This window comes from Sebastes umbrosus, chromosome 7, assembly GCF_015220745.1.
Source record: "Sebastes umbrosus isolate fSebUmb1 chromosome 7, fSebUmb1.pri, whole genome shotgun sequence".
NCBI lineage: Eukaryota > Metazoa > Chordata > Actinopteri > Perciformes > Sebastidae > Sebastes > Sebastes umbrosus.
In genome coordinates this window covers 6,797,855-6,815,105 of record NC_051275.1, presented here as the reverse complement: position 1 = coordinate 6,815,105, position 17,251 = coordinate 6,797,855, and the positions used below count along the sequence as shown (strand labels likewise).

The following is a 17,251-nucleotide window of genomic DNA, read 5'->3' as shown; positions in this document are numbered from 1 at the left end:
TTACCGTGCGGTACCATTTTCAGTGGCCGCCCTCCCACCTCCCTGACATTCACTTTTACATACAATCTTAACCGCTTTGCCTTTTAAAGCTATGATGCAGAACTACAATTTGCCGAGGGTAGCAATTTAGAAGAGCCGGTTAAAGGTTAGCTTGTCACTCTAAATCTTCCTTTTATAAAAAGGGAGCACAGCTGGTTGGTAAGAGAGTTGGACTGCCACCTTTTGGACAACTCCCGCGACTACAACAGAAAATGGATATTGTTTCAGCATAGACGCCCGGTTGGAATGACACCTGAAACCCTGACAGTATTAGTAACATGCTGAACTCATTCGGTCATAAAACTGCGACCTTTAACCATCTTCCGTCGTAAAGGACACTTTATTTGAACCCTTCCTCCATTTAGCATTTATAAGCTGTATATAAACAATTCATATATGGGTAACACTTTTTAATAACCATAACTTATAAATGGTAAGTTGATAGTCAATCAAACTTAGTTAATAGTTATTTTACGGTTAACAAACAACAAAATGGTAATTAATAATGTTTACTAAATATTAGTATCGTATAATTTAGGTTATTTAAACAGTATATTGTTCCACACATTATAAAATTTGATATATATATATATACAGTATATATATAATTATATATATATAATTATATATATATAATTATATATATATAAGTATTTGTTAATGATTAAGATATCATTTCTATCTATCTGTAAACATAACACATATTTGTAACACTTTGTTAATGGTTAATAATTGGTTTATAAACCATCTATAAACATTATTTGGATGCTATTATAAAGTTGCAACTGATGATTTTAATACTTTGTTAAATGGTTAATAAATACTTTGTAAAGTCTCTATGAAAAATATTTAGATAGATAGTTAATACTTGTTAATAATTGGTTTCTGGTCCATCTTTCTATGTAATGTTTATAGATGTTTTACAACAATTTATTAAAGGTTTACAAATCATTTGGTAATTTTTAACAAATACTTCATATAGTGTAAAAAACATGTTATAATATGTGCAACATTAAACTGATAATAAATAGTTTACTAATGTATTCAGAATTTAATTGTTATTGTCTCTCATCAGCTATGATACAATATAGAATTTATAAATTATAAATTATTTCATATTACACAAATTAATGATAAAATAACAGAAATGATAGCATTATGAATAATTAGTAAACATTATTAATTATCATTTCATTGTTTGTTAACAGTCAATCCCAACTATAGATTAAATGATTATTATGGTTATTATAAAGTGTAACCCATTCATTGTTTTCTAAAACAATATAATGTAGTTGTAAGCAGATATCTTTAGGTGTTTATATATATTGTATTCATATGAAGATATTTCTGAGTAATTTTCAAGAAATGCTACATATTTATGTGTTGATTAATTTCTATTTGTAACTATATCTCCTTCTGTGAAGCCGCAAGCAATAATTATATTATAATATGGCTACGAAATAATAAGCATTCATTATTTCATCATGTTCATTATGCTTATTATATTTATGGAAGTATATATAAATAATACTTCTTTGTTCTCATGACAACAGGGCAAACTCTACCATCTGATGAAGGCCTTGAGATCAGGGAGAAATCTAGTAAGTGGGCCCACCTGTGGAATGTCTTGTGCACGTGTATAATCAGTAAATGCTTTCTAACACTGTATGGTTGTGTTCATGTGTGAATCGTATATATATTAAATATGATTACAGATGTGTTTTACTGTGTCATCAATCATTCATTATCTGTTTATAAACCAATTCGAATACATGATAAGAGGTTAGGACATACTTACTTGCATACATACATGTATAAATAAATACTTAAAATATTCTTATATCTGCTTACAACTACATTATAGTGTGTTATAAACAATTCATTAAAGACGACCTATTATGCTCATTTTCAGGTGCATACTTGTATTTTGGGTTTTGGACTAGAACATACTCGGTTTGAACACTCACCACAAAACACACGCTAAAAACGCTTCGGACTCCGCTCCAGCTCCATTCTAACTAGTTTGATTTGAGGACGTGACAAACTGGCTGCTAGGAAGGTATTGTGCAAATGTGTTACTTGGTGACATCACCACGTTACGGAAGAAAAAGCAGGACTTCGAGCAAGGCGTTTCAGGCAGTTCAGGAGCAGTGTTTCTGTAGAGAGTAACTCCCTTTGGCGTGGACTTTGGGCTTTGTAACTTTGCAGACCTTTTACATGCATAAAAAACTATATAACACACTAAAGGAAAGGGACAAAAGCACAAAAGCATAATAGGTCATCTTTAAGTATTTTTATACTGCTTATAAATGCTAAATAATGGGGGTTTAAGTAAAGGTTTAGGGTTACCTATCTTCCAGTTAAATCACAGAGATTCACACACAAACATAAGCCTACCTACCACATCCCACAGCGACATCCCATAATAATCAGATACTGCCATCCTCACAGTTACCCTATAGTCTCATCTCAGGCGTTAGGGCTTCACTGACATGTAGTGCTGCAGCGCCGTAACGTGGCGAATGACTTTAATAGAAGCAGTCATATTTTAATCCATGATCATTTGGTTAGCCTGTCTGTCTGAATAATTTAATGCCCAACACATGCTTGTGTGTCAGTGTGTGTTATTTTGGAGTTAGGATGTACAATTGGTCGTGTGAGATAAATGTAAGATGGGGTTTTTTTGCTTCAAGGTTATGGTTTCCCCTCATGCTTGTGTTTTTGTTAAATCAACACATAATGCTTCTTCTATTCATATACAGATATCTCAGAGTAATTACCACAAAAATGCTTTCTTTGAATAGGTATGTGATCTCGTACGTATAATGGATGGAACAATTTGCACTTGGTAAATGGATGTTTTTTTCTAAATTATTGTGCCATCATAAATGCCGGTCTTTCTCTAATTTCCTTACAGAAAATCAATAAAGTTTTATGATGCACTTTAGGTATTGTTGGTAATATTTTTTCTTGGATTCAGCAGACTTAATGAGGCAGAAATAGCGGTGAATGGAAATGTTTTTTCCACATACAGAAGATGAAGAGCGCTGCAGCACGCTGCTTACAAACAGGTAGAAGCTTCAATCCTCCGTTGGAAAATGAAAGCTGGAAGATTAAAATAGATTGTTCACCGGTGGGACCTGTCACTGTCACTGTTGGCCCACTTATCATCTCCTGATAGTGGCTGCTGGCCAGTCAATGGCTGCATTCTTGTGAGTTAGGTGTCAAATATTGTCTGTAGACTTTTGGGTTTTTTTTTCCCACAGTGCACATTCAGACCGTTGTGTAAATCCAGGAAGTGAAAGCAGTAAAAATGCCAGCTATTGCAATGCAGAGGAGAAATTACCACATAGTGAGATTGATTTACGAAACACTGAAAATTCCGCATAAACTTCTAAAAGTAAGATGAGACACATTGTGGGAAATATGATGCTACCTACCAAATTTAAAATAACTGGTTTGACTTTTAAATATTCTTCTTGTTTTCTCACATTAAAGTGGCAGTAGGCAGAATATTTATTGGCATCATTGGGCAAAAATTCCATAATAACCTTTCAGCATATTGTAATTCAAGTGTTCTGAGAGAAAACTAGACTTCTGCACCTCCTCATGGCTCTGTTTTCAGGCTTTAAAAAATCTAGCCCGTGACGGGAGTCAATAACAGGTCATTTCAGAGAGAGAGAGAGCGTTCCTATTGGCTGTTCATTCAACAGAGGGAGCAGACAATCAATCGCAAACTCCAATCAGACGGTCAAACTAGGCAGCGCTGATCAAATATGAATTAATATTCTGTTACTGTAATGCCTAATATGCTACTTTGGTTTGCATTTTACATATAAAAAAAACCTGCCTACTGGTGCTTTAACCAGCTGTTAAAAAAATTTAAAAAAAAAAAAGTCAAAAATCACAAAGCCAGACATCTGGCCTTTGTGAGGATGAACAGAAACAAGTGCACAATAAGGAAATACCCCGTCTGCTTTCATAGCGCTTCTGAGAAATTATACATTTCCTCCAGCAAGATAACATACAGTATCAGCTCAATTCTGGTCAGCCTCAATAAACCAAATGACTCAGAGCTTACTGTAGATAAGACAGGGGAGGGAGGGACGGCCCGGACATGAAACCAATAATACTCCTTCTATGTTTCATAATGAAACAGCTTTGAGGAACTTCATGTTTCACTTTCTATCCTGTCCATTAACAGTAATAATTTACATGTCCTTTCTACAGTAAGTCATTACGACACATGACCAGATTTCTACAGCAACCTTGTGTGCACTGATCGATAAGCTCTCTCTCTCTCTCTCTCTCACGTGCATAATGCACATGGCGTGATGTCACATGCCGTTACTGATATTAGTAAAAAAAAATGTTGCACAACAGAACAAATCTCCTTTGATAAAGTTGAGGGGTCATCTACTTAGGCAGACTCAGGTAGACAAAGGCAGTGCAGACCAGATCCACTTCTTCCGTTCTTACTTTTCACAATAAAAGCCCTAGACATATATAATATTCGCAGGCGAGTATTTCACCTTTTCGTGTCATTTATTTGTCACGCCCCCGCCGTGTAAAGGCCTTTAATCGCAACGCGCAGGTGTTACAAGTGACCCACTTTTTCAATTTTATTTTGTTTTCAAATTAGTAGAGCTGCTCTACAATCTTTTTATGTACCTTATGACTACTGCAGAAGTATCCCCTGGGGTACAAGTGCCTTTGGTTTAGAATCACTGATCACCTGATGTGTCCTGAGTGACCAGATTCCACTGCATTTGTGACCAAGACACATTTTAATGCCACACACACACACACACACACACACACAGGTCATGTGAGGGACATTTGTGGCCTCTTTGTTGGGTCATGTGAGTGGGGGCTGACACTGCCTCTAGCTTTCATTAATAACCGACGTAAGTCATTATTTTCTACAAGGGAATCTACTTTAGATATCTACAACAGATGAAAACCATATGTAAACACACCAACGTAAAGTACAAGTAATATGTGTGACTCCAGGGACAAAGATAGAGTACTGCAGAGGTGGAGAAAGTGTGTTAATAAACTGTCTCTTATCAGGGAGTGTGTGTGTGTGTGTGTGTGTGTGTGTGTGTGTGTGTGTGGTGGGCGGACAGAGGGAAGACGGTGCGGCAGGGTAAATGATGGCAGTATTGATCTCTGATGCTCTTTTATAGCCCTGTCATGTCAGTTTAGCACCTTGGCAACACTCGCTTTAGAGCTACATCGATACTGAACTCTGGCACTCAGCAAAAGACAGATAGAAAGAGACAGACAGAGGGCGGGGGAGGGAGGACAAATAAATAGAAAGAAGTAAATACCAACCGCAACATCAATGTAAAAGACTTGACCGTCCTAACCTTAAGAGCGAAGTAAGGTGAAGACACAGACACCGAAGTTATCCACGTGTCCCTGATAGATTGTTAGTTGCACACCAACGCTTGATTAAAGGAATACTTGAGTGTCACACAGGCTTGTGGATTACGCTGCATGAGTCGTTTCTATCGATATTTTGATGTGTTTGGACATGTTTTTTCGGGTCGACATAGAATTACTTTGTAATTGTCGTAAATCCAAGCGGAGTACAGCTAGCATCCTCCTCAAAGGAGCAAGCAACACACTTTTCACAGCCACTTTTCAAGCCGAGGGGTAGCAAGTATCTGTTATTCAAAATATAGAGTTACAGTGGAATATACCATTAAAAGTACACAGTGTTGAGTGTTGAGTGGCAGTAGGCCTCTAGTAACAACTCAAAAATAAGAAATGTCACTAGAAGCTAGATGCTAATATTATGCTTAAAGGCACAGTGTGTAGCATAAGTACTGTATGTTTCCTGTAGTTTATAAATCACCTGAAAATGAGAATTGTGTTTTTATTACCTCAGAATGAGCCGTTAAAGTGTTACAGGAATGAATCCTAAAACTCGGAAAGGAGTTAGCATTTTAGCACTTTCGGTTCCCTCGTCTGGAAGTCAATGGGGTTTTTTGAATGGGTTTTTAGGTAGATTCCTGAACTACGGTCTGTGGTTAACACAAGCTTAACCCCAAAAGGCACAACTAGACCAAACTATCAAACATCATACCAAATTTGAAGTTCCTATGTTAAATAGTTTTTGAGTTCTGCTCCGAAAACGAAAGTGTGACAGATGGACGGACGGACGGACGGACGGAAGGACGGACAGAAGGACGGACACACGGAGCGCTATATACCCCCGACTACATTGTCGCGGGGATATAATAATGATTCATCCATCAGTGATCCAGTGTCAACAATGGGCTTAAAAAGGAGGCACACTGGTCACTATAGTGTGTTTCCATTATTTTGTCCGCTTCCATTCATGCACGCTGCAGCTGTTTGAATTGATTAACCGGCACCTGTTGTCGGATAACATCCACTCGGAATAGATGCTTTTGAAATCGGGCTACTCTCATGCTCCAATTCAGTTTGGTGAAGCAGAAAATGAACCCTGTTTGCATTATCTGATTGTCACTAAGTATTGGATTTCAGCTGCTGAAAACAAAACATGCAAACATCTATTACTTACAGCACTGCACCGCGCAGCACTTGTACTCTTATCTAAAACCCGACGGTTTAATTACCTGGATTAATATTCAATTATGGGCCGTTTCACCGCTTTTTTGTTTGTTTGTAGATGTAAATGATAGAACTGAATGTGTTACAGGAAGTAGTATAAAGCCAAGACACTTAAATGAAAATGGAAACATGTGTGTGTGTGTGTTACTGACCGGTCGCAGGAGCAGGCCACCAGCACGCTGAGCAGGTTGTAGATGATGAAGGTGAAGATGACGGCCGTGATGGTGCCGCGGGGGATGGAGTAGCTGGGATTCTTCAGGTCACCTGGTAGATAGACAAGTTTACTGTGTGTTCATACACAGGTAATCAGGTCACACACACACACACACACACGCACACACACACACACACACACACACACACACACAAGTTGCCTTCACCTACCTGACATATTGGAACCGGCCATGATGCCGGTGCAGCCGTTAAATATAACAGCGAAAACTGTGGCAAATGTCATCATATTCCCTGTCGTGTAATCCACAGTGTAGTCGGCTGTGGGAAGAGATAACAACAGATAAGTCACTGTAGTTGTGCTTTTATCAGCACCATCAGTCTTCCAACGGAAAGTTCAATTTGGTTTGTTGGCTCCTCTGCACCTGCTCGCCACCAAACCTCATCATGTTTTACAGCGTTTGAGAGAACCATTCTCTGCACATCCTTTCTGCTGTTTACAGAGCAGCTTCTACTCAATCACAGCATGTTGGATCCATTTATAAAAAGCAAATCTGCTTTGAGGTATTTATGGCTGTATGTGTATAATTGGAAATAAATATCAGATCTACTGAAGAGACTTTTGATCACCATTACCAGACATGTATAACATGGATCACGACTAACACTTTAACTTTAACTAACACTTTAGAACTTTCTGCTCTTGTTTTTGGCTGGACCGCAGAGGGCCAGCCCTACAAAAGTCTGTCACTGAGTGACTGACTGATGGTGCATGTGCACAGGGGCGTTTTTTTATCACGAGGGATCACCTCACCTCCCAGCACTGGATGCTTGATGGGCTGCCACTAGACACAAGGCACTCGGCACCTGCTTGGACGAACGCTTTCCCTCGTGGGCTGCTGCCCCCAGCTTTCAAACCGGAACCAACATGATGGCTCGTTTGGAAACTTTATTCTCTTATATCACGAAAATAGTTCACCAAATGTGTGTCTGAAAGCGTTTTATGTTAAAAATAAGCCATGCAGTTGCTGAATCTGTCTTTATTTTGGATCGACAACGGTTAGTTTAAAAGTTTCTAGGGAGTTTCCAGAGGCGGCGAGTCGCGCTGTACGCCCCCTGATTTGCATGTGGCACCCCATCTCTCGAATCGCGCCGCCGCACTACCATAATGCATTGCACCACTACTTATATAGACAATGAATGGGAAGTGTGGAAAGGACGGAGGCTGTGGACATGTACCATGAGTGAGTGACTGACTGAGAGATGAAGTTACACGATTGGTCGGCCGAGTGTTGGAGTTTCCTCATTGGTCGTTGCTCTTTCATAATGAAAAGGCGGGAACAGTCCTTTTTAAAGCAAATGAGCCCATCTGGTGCGACGCGTCCGGCTCGCGAAACTTGGACCAAGCTGTCAAACAAGGCGATCTAGTATTAAAATGAAACCAGATTCAGCAGTGGCATCGCCTATTTCTCGCTTTAAATGTTTTCAGAAGTAGATTTTGGTGGATTGTTTAGACGGAATAACAGAAAGTTTACGAGCAGGCCGCCGCGTTGTTTCCTGTTTGAAACGACAAGCAGAAAACCACCCACCAATCAGGTGCATTCCATGATCGTGTACGTCCCCTAGTGTCCTTGCCGGACCTGGTGGACATGTACCGCTGGATTTAACATTATAGACATGACCACTGACTATTTGTTTAACAATTTGTGGCACTGTGGTCCCTGTGAAACGCAATTTCGTCCCCCTGTATGTGAGACTTATGCATATGCGGGAATGACAATAAAAGCAGTCTAAGTCTAATTTAGCCACAAATTCACAGACTGACCATACACGATCCAGACATATAGTCAAGTCTTGTTCTATCAATGAGTAGCATTTTTCCCTGGGGGAGTTCCAACAAGAACAAAGATCATATAAACTACTGTGCTTCTTTGAGTAATGAAAGTAAAAGTATTGTATAGTAAGAAGGAAAATAATCTAACAGCTAATATTAACGCTTATTCATACATCATTGGAAGTTTTAATTGTAAACATGTGATTACCCTTTTTCTCTGGACTTTAAAATATTCACATGTAAAATTATGATTTTACATGTCTCTGTCTCTGTCTGTGTGTGTGTGTGTGTGTGTGTTTGTGCTTCTCTTTAGTCAGAGCTTGGGATTAGTCAAAGCTTGAATGTGTAATAGTTCTCACATGCGCCTGGGTGCATGCCCGAGTTACACCAATTAGCTTAGAAATCATGTGCCTGGATATAAATCCCTGCAAACAGTGTGGAGTGCTTGGATAGATTTCCATGGACGTTAAGAACCGAAAAACGTGTACAATATCTAATTACAGATCCATCAAAACGTCTGTCCTCTGCCAACACTGCAGGAAAAAATTATGTACTTTTGATTAAAAAAAAAAAAAAAGAAAAGGGCACATGGGTGGCAACAGGAAAAAGCATCATAGAGGCTCTGGTTTCATACATCAGTCCAGCACATGCAAGTATTATGCAAATTCCTGAAGTTTAAATAGTATTGTTGTCATACGGCAAAATGAACAAAAAAAAGTAAACACACCACAGATCAAATAAAGCACTCCAAGCTTGCTTGGTATGAAAACATCCTGAGAGAACTATTTCTGTCTCCAGCCTCATCCAACTCACCCCACAGGTTCCCGAGCAGCGTGTCCAACTTGAAGCCGGTGAAGTTGGCCGTAGTGGGAAACGGGGGGCCCGTTCTGTTGGCTGCCGGGTTAAATGCGGCGGAACTGGGCAGGACTATGGTGCGAGGGTGTACGGCAAAGAAGCTGATGAAGATGGTGCCCAGGACAAACATGACCACAATGAAGATGAGTAAGGTGGCCTTGGCGTAGATGGAGGCTCCCACCAGGCACACCAGCAGGCACAGCAGGAGGATGCCTGTGGCGTAAAGCAGAGACCACCAGTAGCCCGAAGGCAGGATCTGGTAGGCAGAAGTGGCCAGAGACCCGTCTAGCGGTGGATGAGATGGTGAAGGTGTCGAGGCAGGAGGTCATGAGGGAAAAGATAAGGGGGAAGATGTGTTAATGCTTATAAATGATTGACAGAATGTGTTCAATAGCAGAATGTCAATATGAAGTGGTGCATTTAAAAAGCTTTGAAAGACACAAACAGCTTTTCACAGGAATAAACAATAATGGCTGTGCCCTCAGTCTAACTGGCCATTTTTAAAGCTTTATTTTACCGCTACCACTTTATCTAGACACTCTCTGCTTTATATTCACAGTTCTATGCAGTCACACCTCAGATGTTCTCACTATTTCACTAGTCAGTTACTGAACACGGAAAGCATTTCTTATATGGTATCCCTATGAATGTTTTCCATAGTTCTCACCAGGGCCCTGCTGTAAAATCGGACGTTAACGTGATTTTCCATAACTTTCCAACTACTTTAGTGTCTCCGTGACCTAAATCCTTCTGGTTGGCTAAAGGAGTGAACCTTCTGTTTTTTTAAGATGGAAAACCACTACTTAACCATTAAGAACAAAACCTGGTAAACTAACTAAAGAAGTAAGAAAATGTATTAAGCTATATTCCAAAAAAATGTGAACATAGCGGTTAGGGTGGTTGCTTGCCATCCCCGGCGGTTGGCTTATCAGTAGCAAGGTGTTGCAATATTGCAGCTATTAACAGCCCTAATGTTGCGTCTCTTTGTTATGATGCGTGTTACATGTTGTAAATTAAATGTGTATAAAAATAATTTTTCTTCACTAACACAATGACAAATGCTGACCTGGCAGCATTTTACAGGGTGTGTAAAATTAAACTCACCTTCTGGCACTCCGAAGGTGGCCACAATGGCTTCAACCAGACCGAGCACGAAGAAAGCACTGCTGCACACATTGGCGAAGAAGAACATGATGCCGATACTGCCACCGAACTCTGGGCCCAACGCTCTGCTGATCATGTCTGAGCGAAGTTCAGGAAAAGTGCACTCGTTTTGGTGGATACGCTGTGAAACAGGTGTGCGTTTGTATTTCTATTTATTAATCAATTCACAAGTTGTGTTTATGACCTTGACAAACAAAGTTAAAGGAATAGTTTGACATTTTGTTGAACACAATATTTGTTTTTTTTGCTGAGAGTTAGATGCAAAGACGCCACTCTCATATCTGTACGGTAAATATCTACATCCACAGCCAGGAGACTGTTAGCTTAGTTTAGCATAAAGACTGGAATCAGGGGGGACATCTAGCCTGGCTCTGTCTATAGGACTTAACCCCTACATAACCTACAACCACAAACCATAACTTATAGTTTTTACACTTGTTTTTCTGTGGATTAAACAAATATAACATGCTGATTGGTGAGCTTTACAGGTGCTGGTAGGGGAATTTGTTTAACATTTGGCCAGAGAAGGAGAGAAAAGTTGAGTGATTTAAAGGGCCAGTGTGTAGCATTTCGGGGGATGTATTAGCAAAGATAGAATATAATATTCATAACTATGTTTTCATTAGTGTATAATCACCTGAAACTAAGAATCGTGGTGTTTTTGTTAGCTTATAATGAGCCCTTCATATCCACATAGGGAGCGGGTCCTCTCCACGGAGTCCGCCATGTTGCTCCGCTACAGTAGCCCAGAACGGACAAACTAAACCCTAGATTAAGGGGGCTAGAGCCAGCCCTGGCTTCCTCTAAGGGAAACTTCCCTGAATGAAGGAAAAACAGTCAAAACAAAGTCCTTCCAAAGTCCTGTGTGTAAATATATAACTGCAGATGATCCACGTTTAATGAATTATTTTTATATAATCGTCTGCAGATAAGCCACTACTGCACAGGCTGAATGCCAAGCAGACAAAGCTCTTTAATGTAGGCATGTAGTGCATGTAGTATTTCAACTAAAGACAATGACGGAAATGACCTGTCCTGACTGATAAACACCACTGATTGGGGTCATTTACCAAATTCCTGGCAGCGAAACACACTGGCCTCTCTCTAAAGTAGCAAACAGTGTCTTATAGTGCAGATAATGAACGAGTCAGGCTCCCATTCAGTGTCACAGACAACGCTACATCACACCACCACAAATAAAGACACACTTTGTCTTCGTTTAGTGTAGAAAAGAGTTCTACAAGTGTGTGCTCTTGATATCTCGATGTGGTTACTGATATTACGCTGACTATTACGTGCAAATGTCATGTGATGGTGTGTGTGTGTGTGTGTGTGTGTGTGTGTGTGTATGTGAAAAGGATACAATATGCCCCGCCAGCATCCAGGGCTCCGTTGGTGGAGATGGCACACACTGACAGCACGGTCATGCAGATGATGATGTAGGCCACCAGGAGCATGGCGATAGATTGGTACAGTCCGGACTGGCCCACCATGAATCCTAATCACACAGAACACAGAGACACAGTCAGAATGAAACCCTGACTCCTTCGGTCAGCAGGCTGAAAGCAGAAGTTTGCCTTGGGAGTAACGTCAGTGTGGCTGAAGAGGGAGATTTTAAACTTTCCAGGGAAGCTCCCACAGTCACAGTGCAGAGGATGTGAGCATTCAATGTGGCACGAGAACCTCGTTAATACACACTGACACCATCATACGGTATGGGTGGATGATATAGACATACGTAGAAGAATTGTGCTTGTAGCTTATGATGAATACATTTCTGAAAATCATTTATAAGAAATCCAAAATGAAAGGGATTATTGTAGAAAATGACTCATCCCAACATTCCATCCTCAATGAAACTGGAATCACATGTTGAAAGTGATTCCAGTTTCCTCTCCGTGTCTTTAGTGTGATGCTGTAGTCTGTGGTTCAGTCAGTAATCTTAAGAACGCTAGATTGTAAAAATTATCCAACTGAAAAACCCAGCCCGGTGTTGCCAACTCTTTTCCAATGAAAGTAGCTAGCGGCACTAGCTCCAAAAGTCGCTAAATCTAGCGAGAAAGTCAACAAGTCGACAACACTGACAGCCCGTCACTTCAGGCCTCCCTCCAAAGCCCCGCCCCCAAAATTATCATTACAAACAGCTGTCAAGCTAGCAGTTTGTGGAAGACTCCAATGAGTGCACGGGCAGACAGGCAGGTAGCCCGTCCAATCCTTTTATTCGCCCCGAGCGAAATGTCCGCATAGTCCCGCCCTACAGCGCTGTGATTGGCTAGTACGCATTGCTTCAACGTGCCTCTGTGATTAGATGTTTTTCTCTTCAAGCAGCGAAGCAAAGCTTGGCTTCAGGCCGGAGGACGAGCCGCTGCTGCCTGGCGCAGAGCTCTCCATCGCCATCGAGCAGGCTGAATGCGGCAGTGAGGCAGGATTTGGGTCTGTCCGCGGTGGAATCCGACCCGGCGGCACCAATGACAAGCATTAAGAATCACTATATAGAAATAGCCAATCTTCTCGCTGATGGTCTCGTTTACTGACGTAGGTCATGTTGAGGCATCAGTGTTAAATTGAGACTGTTTCATAACCAGTTAAAAGTTCCTAGTACGTTAAAGCTAAAGGGTTAGAGAACTGTTGGCTATAAGATAACAAAATTGGCAAATTATGTAAAATTAAAGTATTTCAGTTAAGATAAGATTTGCTATTTTATCTGGAGAAAAAGCAATGCTTGACATAATCCTATGGAGGAATTGAAGAGCAACTGTAGGATGCTTTGGAGACATGACTAATCTAAAAATGCACAATTTTATTTATACAAAAAGGGAAAATATTACTGTGATTAATACATAAAATATATTAAAAGGTGCAGTTATCACAGCTACCCAGTCCAGCGTGGCTCACGGCTTCTAACACCTTAAATCTGGGGTTTAAATATATAGAGCATGGCAGGTATACACAGTTACAATAACTGCACACCACATTGTATAGTTTGTAACAGGAACTATTCCTCAACAGACAGACCCAGATCCGGCCTCGCTGCCACCTTCAACCTGCTGCTCCGCCAGCAAGAGAAAAACATCTAACCACAAGGGCGCGTTGAGGCAATACAAATGTCAACAAATGTAACAAAATGTTTCTGAAGATGATTAACAACCCTGGCTTTAACATCAGGAGCTATTTATCAAAGACCAAAAAGGAAAAGTGTTGTAACAAAACTAGTTGAGATGCTAGCAAACGGTTGATTAAAATAACTAAAATATCACATCTTCATAAGAAAAGTCTCGTGCTTGTCATCAAAGTGTGAGAGAAGATATTTACACCGTGTTAGACACACATTTTCCTCATCACCACCACTTTCTACTACTGTGATCTTTGATTACACACGGTGACTAACAGCATAATGCTGCTGTTATCATGATCTGCTTTCATCTACAGGACTGCTGAGTGTGGTAATGGCAAGAAAAAGATTTTTTTTAAAGGCTTTATTTTGTTTAGCTCTAATGGCAAATTTTATGGTTTTTATCATTTTATTTTTAGTATTTTATTTTATTATTTTAAATACTAAAATAATATCAGTTTATTTACTGGGATATGTTAGGCCATGATATTACATGTATGATGAGGGTTTGATTTAAAAAAAAATGTTACCTAACAACACACAGGTATCTTTATCCTCCTCTATGTTGAGGCTTTCACAGCTGATAGTTTCAATTCCACTGTGAAACTACAGTTAGTTCCTGTCTAGGGTGGCATGTTACTGTGTGAGAATAGCAGTTCTTAAGTCCTACACAGACATGTACTATGTGTGTGCATGTGAAGTCTGTGCTTGTATGTGTGGTGTGTATACACTATGTGTGTCCTCTGCACAGCAGCTGACATCTCACAAGACTGGGGCTGGGGAGGGGGGCTGAGAGAAAGTAAGAAAACAACTTGGAGGTATAACAGGGAGAGAAACAACTACTGGAACGAGATAAGAGAGAAGAGAAGAAGGAGTTACGTTATGTCAAAGGCTGGGTTTTGGTGCTTCCCAGTTGTCAGCAGCCTCTGGTTTATGCTTTGACAACAGAAATGTGAAACTGTGGATTGCATGACATATCGTGATTACTCTGCTTCACAAGCACTTTTTTTCAAAGGCAAACGGAAATTGTACGCTCTTGACGTGGAACAAACTGACTTATTTCAGCTATTTTAGCCTTGAACCTACACATTACTCCAGATGAAAAGCAGAAAACCTTCCTCTAAATGAAGGTAGCCTATTGACCCCCCAAAAATAACAATGTTCTCTGTGGAAACCAATATGTTACACTTTCCTACAGATAAGAAAACTTTGAGGAAAACGTTACAACTCTGCTCTGTATTACTTAAATATTAAAACCCTGGGCGTCTGAAGCTAGTCACTCCATCAAATCATTACCTGAACCTCAAGAAATAAGTACATCGCTTTTCAAAAATTGCACATTTTTGCTGTGAACAAACTTTTGTTAAGGTTAGAACAATTTTGCAAGAGAAAGTATAGGTTGTGCGTGACTTTCAAACTAAAGAAAAGCCTGGTCAAACATTTTATTCTTACCCAATAAATGTAAATATGGAGGGAAAAGCTCTCCCGCTCACTGGGGCAAGTCATCCACCTTGCAGGTTACATGCAAAACTGTGTCAGATGTTGAGGGTTTTAATGTAAAAAGCAAGTAATAAGTATAATAAAGATGTCTGCATGTCATACTGTCACTGAACTAAATGCACTGCTAGATTTAATGACATAGAACAGAGCCATGCACTCACTTTGCATTTAACTGGTGATTTAATCCCCATCAAATCAAAAAGGTAGCATTTGGACTAGTTCTCACACTGGTACCACAGGAAATAGGACCATGGTTTTGAGTGCAGGTGAGTATGAAACTCAAAGTGACTATATCAAAGCTTAAAAATCCCTCTGTAATTTAATGTGCTTTAATCTCCTTTATTGGGTAACTGAATTATGGAGGAAATGATAAGGGATAAAAGATTTGAATGGATTCATCATATCAGTTTGAATGTCAATGTCACCTCAACTTGTTGTATTGGTTCACACTATTCAATATTGACCTCCATGGTCATTTATATAGAAGAACAGTGAGTACTTTAAAAGTTGATATTACTGAAACAAGTCAGATTTGATGGATGACTTGCATGCCGAATTCACCAGTGCCTCCTAAAATGACCATAGGCATGTTATATACCACGAAGCTTTACTTACAAGCAAGGCAACATTAAAATCTAACATATTTTGAGTGGGGTTTGGCGTACATCCGTTATTTGGAAATCACAAAGCGGTATGCAGTGATTTAAGTGTCCATCTATTATCATCAGCACTCACCTATTCTGAGAAACACCACCACGCTGAACATGGACAGCAAGGTGGGGATCACCACACCGACGAAGATGGAGAGTTTCTGTGGCTGTCGCTGCTGGCTGGACCTCTGCCGGGGGCTGCCCGGGTGCTCCACCAGGACCTGCCCGGGCGGAGGCGACCGCGTCTCGGACTCATTGACGCTGGTGGAGAGGCGGTAGTGGAGGAGAGGAGTCCGCTCTGACATGGTGAAAACCTGCCTCTTTTACAAGCTGCAAAACTTTACAAAGTGCTCCGGATAATGTCAGAGCGAGTTGTCACTCCATCTCATGAACACTGACTCTGTCTCCGACACTTGCAGAAACGTTTCCGATGGTTTCTTCTCGGAAGTTAGAGAAGTTAGAGAGGCGTCCTGATTGCTCACTTGTAGCTAGAACCGTTATCTTACCTCGCTAACGTCACATAGCAACGCATGAAATAGGTGCTTTTATTATCATTAAACAGTACTTGACGTACTAAACTTCTATATTAAAATAAGCAGTCCTTGCAGAGTCTTAAAAAGTGAGTTAAAAGTCCACACAAGGTGCCCATGTCTATCTTCTGTGGGTGTTTCTAGTCTAGCAGCAGCTCTACCGAGCAGAGTATCATGTGATGTACGAGCGTCAATTCGCCACTATCATGAGTAGAACTTCCGGTTATGTCTTTCAGTATAAAAGCCGACGAGAAGCTAGAACAATGTGTGCAATTAATACTACAAGACAAATTGGAAAGAATGTATTTCAACAGGAATATACAGCAAACTCAAATTCAATTCTTCCTCTTGCCATGATATATAAGATAAGATAAGATGAACCTTTATTAATCCCCGGAGGGAAATTCAGGTGTCAAAGCAGCAACATCAGCAAACATCAGCAAACAGAGTGAAACACAGGAGAGGTAAAGGTATACACAAATTACAAAAACAATAAATAGAGATATAAAAGATATAGAGTGAATGGGTGAACATAGTGTGTACAGTCAGTCAATAAATAAATGTAGTATGTACAATAAATAAATGTAATATGTACATATGTGCAGTCTATAAAGTGGTATATAGGATGTTTAGTGTAAAGTAAGTGTAAAGTGTGCTAGAGGTTAGAGTGCTAGATGGTTGCAGATAGTGCATGTTTAAAGTTCTTAAAGTCCTCATAGTTCTCATATGGGGGTCAGTCTTGGTTGTGGAGCCTGATGGCTACCAGCATGAAGGACTGACCCAGGCGCTT

The 17,251-nt window shown here is 40.1% G+C and overlaps 1 protein-coding gene across 1 annotated transcript in view; it reads right to left on the bottom strand.

Annotated features, from left to right (window-relative positions):
- Nucleotides 1-16,236, bottom strand: part of zgc:153039 (uncharacterized protein LOC767698 homolog) — an 87,587-nt gene extending 71,351 nt beyond the window's left edge. The window contains exons 1-6 of the mRNA XM_037774249.1: nucleotides 16,017-16,236; nucleotides 12,033-12,167; nucleotides 10,610-10,747; nucleotides 9,464-9,790; nucleotides 7,030-7,137; nucleotides 6,798-6,909 (exon numbers count right to left, since the gene is read on the bottom strand). Of these exons, the coding sequence (XP_037630177.1) occupies nucleotides 6,798-6,909; nucleotides 7,030-7,137; nucleotides 9,464-9,790; nucleotides 10,610-10,747; nucleotides 12,033-12,167; nucleotides 16,017-16,236 (1,040 nt within the window). The remainder of the gene's footprint in view (nucleotides 1-6,797; nucleotides 6,910-7,029; nucleotides 7,138-9,463; nucleotides 9,791-10,609; nucleotides 10,748-12,032; nucleotides 12,168-16,016) is intronic.
- Nucleotides 16,237-17,251: the final 1,015 nt, after the last annotated feature.